Source organism: Syngnathoides biaculeatus, chromosome 4 (genome assembly GCF_019802595.1).
Source record: "Syngnathoides biaculeatus isolate LvHL_M chromosome 4, ASM1980259v1, whole genome shotgun sequence".
NCBI lineage: Eukaryota > Metazoa > Chordata > Actinopteri > Syngnathiformes > Syngnathidae > Syngnathoides > Syngnathoides biaculeatus.
Window position 1 is genome coordinate 23,654,296 of NC_084643.1, and position 8,326 is coordinate 23,662,621.

An 8,326-nucleotide genomic window follows, 5' to 3' on the forward strand; every position below is an offset into this window, starting at 1 on the left:
TGGCAGAAATGAAGATGTTGAGGTTCTCGGAGTGACCAGGTTGGATAGGATTAGAAATGAGCTCATTAGAGGGACAGCCAAAGTTGGATGTTTTGCTGACAAGGTTCGAGAGAGCAGACTTCGATGGTTTGGACATGTTTAGAGGCGAGAGAGTGAGTATATTGGTGGAAGGGTGCTGAGGATGGAGCTGCCAGGCAAAAGGGTGAGAGGAAGACCAAAGAGAAGGTTTATGGATGTGGTGAGGGAAGACATGAGGACAGTTGGGGTTAGAGAGGAAGATGCAGGAGATAGGCTAAGATGGCAAAACATGACACGCTGTGGCGACCCCTAACGGGACAAGCCGAAAGGAAAAGAAGAAGAAGACTGAATTGCCCTTAGGTGTGATTGTGAGTGAGACTGCCAGTTTATGCGTGCCCTGGGATAGGCTGCCAACCAGTTCATGGTATACCCCGCCCCTGCCCAAAGATAGCTGGGACAGGCTCCAGCACTCCCACGACCCCTGTGAGGAGAACCGGCTCTGATAATGGATGGATGGAAGTTAATTGTACTCAAAAAGTATGAAGATGCCTTATTATCCTCTCATATCACAATATCAGTGGGATAAAAACAACAGTACTGTCATTTGGCCTGAGTTTTGGGGGAAAAAGTATGAAAATGGTGAAAAAAAAAAAAGTGTCCGAAAAAATAAAACTATACAGATAATGTAGTGAAAGTGCAATGTTTAACACAAAAATATTGTCGAAACAGTTAAAAAAATAAATGAACAACTTCAATAAAAATGTCCAGCATAGCAGGACAGCAAAGCAAGAACTGTGATATTGTGTAGAATGACTGTATCTGTATACTGCCGGTAATAAGTTTCAGGGATTCTTTATTTACAGACGTGAATCCTGGGACTAATATAGTTTCAAATTTGAAATGATCTATATAGATTTTGACATGGGGTTTTACTGTGAATATAGTTTTTGTATGGTGTGCCATTTTTGACAAATCAAACTTTTAATCCTATAGCAATAACTTACCAGACAGATAAGCTCTTGTCTTGATGCATCCTCCCGTGTCATCACCCTGCCTTGGCGTAAGATCACAGACCTTACTCTCTTCCACTTCCATCAGGCTGTGGAAAGAAGCCATTTTCTGCTTCAGGGTGGATGATACCCGAGGAGCGAAGGGGCTACCTCTGATAACCTGAGTGTTCAGATAGTGGAGATAACTACTCAGTGTTGCAACTCAACATTTCATGTAAACAAATGGCAAAACAAGTACCTACATAAGTAAAATTAATCAAGTGAAAAGTTCAATCTTAATTAAAAAATATACAAATTAAGAGCAATGTAAGAGAATGAACACATTCTATCATTCACCATAAATAAACTAATTAGAGGTGTAATTGTGTTTGCATCTATCTGTGAATATTACATGCGAGCCTATCAGATTTTCCAAATGAAAAGTAGCCTTTTTGGCACAGATGGCCACTGTGAACTCACCAACATATTGCTTTGCTTATTTACACATACATTTACTGTGGAGTCAATATGGTGCTGCAAATGTATATATAACTGAGAACAATGTTGTTGAAAATAACCATAGCGATGGAGCTACCAAACTACTACCGTAACAAGGACATCATGGAAATGTTAATTTGCATTGCACTGATTCATCCAAGTAAACCAGTACATGTCTGAATGAATGTAAAGTTTTACTTTGTAGCAAGGACAATTAATCAGTTTCACAGTCATGTGGAAATGTAAGAATCGAACATGCAAATCAACTTTCTTTTGTAATTGGCCACATTACAAAGCAATACAGGCCTAGAGGATTTAATGAGTTGGCAGCAACCAGGCAATTAAAAAGTTTCGTACCTTGAGAAAGTTTGTTTTAAACAGTATGCAGTCACATCTCAATTCATTACCATGTTGACGTGATCAAAAGAGCTAGAATCATGATCATCGCGTCTTTGCCAAATATGTCAAAAACACACTGAATTTGTCTCCGTTAGTTGGAACCGCTCTAATACGACAAGAGAAAATACTTTTGAGACAGAAAACAGAGTACAGAGGGTTACTGAGTAATGAGAGGTTACTAGTAATAAGGTAATGTCGATTCTTTTTTTGGACAGTTGCATAAATGATTCAGTCACCGATCAATTTAGAGCAATTTGAAATAATGGCAACAGGCTGGTACAGTAAGCATTGTGCAAATGGCACTGAGCCTTCAGGAAATGTAAGCAGTTCAACGTGACTAGTACCGTACTGTGACAAACTCAATGCCGAGTCTTTATCCTTTGTGCTGTTTTGTTCTTGCCTTACTTTTTCCTCACTTTTACATGTTTATAATCTGTTTTTCCTTTGTTTTTAAAGCCCTTTAATCATGTAAAGCACATTGCGTTATTGTGTGTATGAAATGTGCACCATAAATACATTTGCTTTAGTTAAAATGTTACTGTCATTGTTAGGACAACTCAAAGCTTGTAATCTTAACATTACGTTACAAAATAGTGTGGCAAATATTCCAAAATTTCCTAGTTGTGACTGCTTCTCACCTCTGGAGGTTGACAATTTGATGAATTCTTCATTTTTTGTTGTGCAATGAAGCGGATGAGTGAGTTTGTTTGGGGTGAGCCCCTCACACCGACACTAGACCTTCTTCTTGCCTTTAGTTGTGCCAAATGAGACTTTTCTAGGGATGGAGTCATACACAGTGGATATGATTGGTGAACTTTGCTTTCTAAAACATATTGCACTAAAGAGTTAACCTTTGCGCTCTGATGGTGCTGGGTTGAAGCTTTGGACAGTAATACCAAACTGAGAAGGTGTGAGTTTCAGAAAATCAAGAGGGTTCCTTAATACAGTTGCAGAATCCTTTTTTGAGGGGGATGTTTTCTCCCTTTGGTCTGTCTCCTTGTCCACAATTCCACCCTGTTCAGTGGCCATCTGCATTAAAGAATACAAATAAATCACCAACTGCAGTACTACTACTTTTTTGTACCTAAATATTATATACAAAAAAAAATATCATGTTTGGTTACGATAAAATGCAAAATAAATAAATACCAGTGGAAGGCAGAAGCAGATCTGTTATGCATTTTTCCAGGGAGAAATGCAGCCCTATGGAAGCACAAACCAGTGCACACTGTAGACCGGTTTCAAGCCCGGATAAATGCAGAGGATTGCGTTAGAAAGGATGTCTGGCTAAAAGGGTTGCCAAACAAATATGAGCATTAATCCAAAGAATCCCACATCGGATTGGGCGTGGACTAAGTTAACAATGTCCGTTACCAATACAGTCAACCTGCGGAGCGCCGGCAGAAAATCAGATACAGTGAGTCAAAAATGAAGGCGAGGTGGAAAGTAGGTTCTGAGCCAATAAGAGAAGAGGAAAACAGGGACCCTAGAACTGAATGTGACAACTTTGAAAATAAGAACGATGACAGGAAAATCTCAGTGGTTGGCAGACATGCTGATTAGGAGAAAGGTGGAAACATTGTCCAGGAGAATTGGAGTTATTCTAAAGGAAGAGTTAACAAAGAGGTAACATGGTGACAACTAGTTAGAGCGTCTGCCTCACAGTTCTGAGGACCATGATTCTAATCCGGACCCATCAGAATCAGCATCAGCTTTTATGGCCAAGTGTGTAAAAAAACACAAAGCGTGGAGTTTGCATGTCCTCCCGAGACTTACATGGGTTTTCTCGGGGCACTCCCCTTTTCTTCCACAGCCCAAAAACATGCATTCATTAAATACTCTAAAGGGGCCGTAGGTGTGATTGTGAGTGCAAATGGTTGTTTGTTTCTATGTGCCCACCAATTGGCTGGCAACCAGCTCAGGGTGTACCCCGCCACGAGACCGAAGATAGCTGGGGTAGGCTCCAGAACTCCCACAACCACTGTGAGGATAAGCACCTCAGATAATGGATGGATGGAGTTAGCAAAGAATGTATTGGGGGTGAAAAGCATATCAGGTTGAGTAATGAAGCTGAAACTTGAAATTGAGGGTGTTATGTACAATGTGATTAGTGGGTAGGCCACACAAGTAGGATGTGACCAAGAAGTGGAAAAAGAAAGTCTGGCAGAAGTTAGATGAAGTAGTTCTGAGCATCCCAGAGAAAGAGTTGTGATTGGTGCATATTGAAATGAACAGATTGGTAAAGGAAACAGGGGTGATGAAGAAGAGATGGGTAAATTAGTTACCCAGGAAAGTAACTTGGGGGGAAAGATAGTGGTAGACTTTGTCAAAAGGATGGAAATGGCAGTAGTGAACGCTTTTCTCCAGAGGAGGCAGGAACATACGGTGACCTACAGGAGCAGCAGTAGACGTACACAGGTGGATCTTGTGCAGATAATGCCATCCGAAGGAGTGTGCCAACTGCAAGGTCGTGGGAGGGGAGAGTGAGGTTGGACAGCATAGTATGGCGGTGTGTGAAATGACAGTGGTGTCGGGGAGGAAGATTAAAATTCAAAAGGCAGAGCAGAGAACCATGTGATCGAAGGTGAGAAGGGAAGTGTGTTGTGCGGCTTTTCAGGAAGATGTGAGACGGTGTGCTGTGTGTGAGGTGTTTTGTAAGTGTGATAGAAGAATTTAAGTGGGACTGCGTGAGGGATCAGCCTTGAACCCATTCGTGTTTGCAGTGGTTATAGATGACAGATGAGGCTAAACTGGAATCACCTTGCACCATGGTTAGTTAGAAAGGTGGAGCCGTGCACTGGAAAGGAGAGGAATGAAGATTAGTCAAAATAGAGAATATATGTGCATACATGAGTGGGTGGAGGGGAAAGAGTGAGGCTTCAGAAAGAAGAGATACCATGGGTGGAGAACTCTAAATACTTGAGGTCCACAGGTCAGGGCACAGGTGTCAAACTCAAGGCCCAGGGGCCAGATCCGGGCTGCCGCATGATTTTATGTGGCCCGTGGAGGCAAATTACGTGTATCAACTTCCATGATGTTTTGTTCAAATCTGTACCAAAATTTCAAAATGTCCTATCATAAATTATAACGTATTACAAGCATTTTTGTGTTACCAGACAACAATAGTTGGAAAAACCCATTACCCTCCATTTCTGATACCTAAACTACTTCATAAATTTCATATGTAAATATGATGAGGCAGTTAAGGATTTTTATGGTTTCACAGCCATAACAGGCACTGAGGGAAACCGCAAGTACAATGTGGCCCGTGACAAAAATTACTTTGACAACCCTGTTCTAGAGCATGGGTCGGGAACCTATGGCTCGCGAGCCATATCTGGATCTTTTGGTGGTTGCATATGGCTCGCCGAGCCCTCATAACGACACGCTGTCCATGTGATTTTTGTCGTGCAGAGAAGGTTTGTCCTAGTGGCGTTGCCGTAGCTAGGTTTGGGAGGCAACGCAAATGACGTAGAGACAGTTTGCCATAGTGGGTTGCTGTAGTTTTTGCGTGGTAGTCGAAGTTCAGTGGTGCAGAAGGGTCTAATGGTGATCTTATCGGAACAACTATTTATGGAAACGCTTTTGACAAAGGTCGCTCAAAGAAAAGAATACGGGTACCACCGAAGTTTTCAACAAGAATGGACAGCCATTGTGGAGATGGAGGGTTGTGCTGTGTGTTTAAATCCACAGATGGGGAGTATGCCAAAGGGTTCGTATTCGACGTTGCCAATCAACATTTTGCCAAGTTCGAATCAAGACAAGATAATCAAATGAATAAAAGACGCCTTTGTTGGAGAGAACTGTTCACCATCCTCCCAGCATGATAGAAAATCAAACTGAATTACGTTCACGATTAATGGATGAAAATCTCAACGCCTGCGTCAAGATTAATCTGACAGTGTATGAAACAGACTGTCAAACCATGAGCAAAACCAGGAAGCACCTGAAGTCGCATTAATGGTAAGAAGTGCTTTTGTCATCATTGGTTAGCAACTCCATAATGTTATTTAAAAGAATTCAGAGACTGTATTGTACTCTAAAAGTGTTGGTTCGACATAAATGCGCAAATACACCTGTATTTAGTTTTTTAAATATTGCATGGCTCTTTTGAAATTACGTTTTAAAATATTTGGCATTTACGGCTCTCTCAGTCAAAAAGGTTCCCGACCGCTGGTCTAGAGCAATGGTGAGTGTGGTACAGAAGTGATGAAACAGTCACGTGTGTGTTGTGACAGAAAAGCCTCTGGTAGGATGAAAGGGAAAGTTTATAAAACGGTGGTGAGGGCAGCCATAATGTACAGATTAAAGACAGTGGCACTGAAGAGGTAACAGGAAGAAGAGCTTGAGGTGGCAGAAATGAAGATGTTGAAGTTCTCTTTAAGAGTGAGCTGGTTCGATAGAAATAAAAATGAGGTCATACAGCTGAAGTTAGATGTTTTGGAGACAAAGTTATAGCGAGCAGACTTCGATGCTTTGAACACGTCCAAGGGACAGAGAGTTTGGATATTGGTAGAAGGGTGTTGACGATGGAGCTGCCAGGGAAGATCAATGAGAAGCCTGATGGATGTTGTGAGAGAAGATATAACGGAAGTTGGTGTTAAAAGAGGAGGATGCAGGAGAAAGGCTTACACGGAAAAGGACACTGTGTGTCGACCCCTAACGGGAGAAGCAAAAAAGGAAATGTTTCCAGGCGGTCTAGTATTCAACTATGAATTGAAATCTGTTGCTCACGAGTGCTCGTGGTGAAAATAAATTATCCTAACCACAGGACATAAGAGGTGGTACCGTTGCAGACATAGTTACCAAAAGCAGATACGCTACTCAGAGCGTCAGAAATAGTTCAATACACAATTGAAGACGTTTCGGGAATAGTTACGAGCATAATGGAATTGCTCTTTAAGTCATATTTGTACAGTATGTAGTCGATTTCTGTTACCTCCAGACGTTAGTGATAGGTGTTGTAAACTACAAAATAGCAAGTAGTCTACTCACCTAACAAATACCCCTGCCCCCTAAAAAGACAGGCGTCTGTTACAAAAAGTATATAGAGATACCAACTGGAACCAACTTATGGTTAAAAAAAAATGTATTATTCTAAAATTCCCGAGTTTAAAATTACACTCCACGACAACACCGTGTGTTGCCTCCGAATCCTTAAAAAAAATACTTTGAAAAAACTTCATTGTGTCGTTTTGTTAGAAAACGCAAAGAGGCTCAGCAAAAATACCACAAATGTGTTTTGTCAAAAACGACTCAATATAAAAACACAACACTAACATTTTATAGGTACTAACCTTTTAGCGCATTTGACCAACCAGGACAGGAACTAGTTTAATATGAATGGACCAATTGGAATACGACAAGTCTCACGTGACTCTTACACTCACAGCTTCGTTTCCTGTCTGGTGTTTCGTGCAAGTTTTTGTGAGGTCTGAGGATGTTATTTCTATTCTTTATTCGTGTTCTATACGACAACGAACAACCCATACTTTCCCTAAATTTACAATGACATATCACGTAGCAGTCACGATCCTTCCGTTATTAAATTCATGGTGTAATACACGGTTGTCCTACCGTAGATACTGCTTGTGAAAGAAAATACTCTCGTGTTCATTTCAGGCTAGCCAGTGCTTTGGTTACCGGTACCTGTTAAGCCTACACTTTGACAAAACACTCAACAGTGCCAAGACAAAAACAAACAAAACAGGTAGTTAAGACGATGACCTTATACATCGCTCCCAATCCCAAATAAACATGCTTTATAAATCTTATGATCTAGTATGTGTCTATTTTTTTCAAGTTTAACTGATTGATACGAAATCCATCGTGGCCTCGTTTAAATCTAATAGTTCAGACAGACCTTTTACAGACGTTTTCCTGTGAAAATACGAAAAAAGTTTCATCCATTCATTTCCTGAGCCACTTATCCTCACAAGGGTCATCGGATCACTGGAGCCGGAGGCGGGGTATACCCTGAACTGGTTGCTAGTCAATGGATAGGTTTCCAATGACGTCCCCACCACCCTAAAACCAATCTGATAAATTAACGATAGGAAAAAAAAAAAAAACCAACTTCACGCTTCACCTACCACCTGAGTTCTCTGACCACTATGACACACAAGATGGCGTAATTTGAAACCTGCCCGTTGCAGGGCACACGGGGACAGACAACAGTTGCACTTGTAGCCAGGGCAGTCCGCACACCCTGGCTACACTGCGTTGTGTTCTGGTGCATAGAGGGAGACTGTACACTGAGGTTGCTGTATGACTGGTGTTTTATTCCTGCATCTTATGAAATGAAATCAAGTGTGAGCTGCCAGCCATCCAAAAGGCCACCTCTCCAATCATAATCAAGGCAGACTGACGAGAGGCGGGCGGGCCGCTGCGTCACTTCCACCGGTTTTCAAAATAGGAGCACT

At 41.5% G+C, this 8,326-nt stretch overlaps 1 protein-coding gene across 10 annotated transcripts in view; it reads right to left on the minus strand.

The window, feature by feature from the left end:
• cdca2 (cell division cycle associated 2) overlaps positions 1-7,915 on the minus strand; it is a 38,480-nt gene extending 30,565 nt beyond the window's left edge. For 2 of the 10 annotated variants that reach the window (XM_061817014.1, XM_061817024.1), the window contains exons 1-5: positions 6,900-7,195; positions 3,054-3,191; positions 2,756-2,933; positions 2,543-2,679; positions 1,023-1,188 (exon numbers count right to left, since the gene is read on the minus strand). In XM_061817014.1, the coding sequence (XP_061672998.1) occupies positions 1,023-1,188; positions 2,543-2,679; positions 2,756-2,933 (481 nt within the window). In that variant the 5' untranslated portion in view covers positions 3,054-3,191; positions 6,900-7,195. The other 8 variants (XM_061817018.1, XM_061817016.1, XM_061817019.1 and 5 more) reach the window with 8 other exon arrangements.
• Positions 7,916-8,326: the final 411 nt, after the last annotated feature.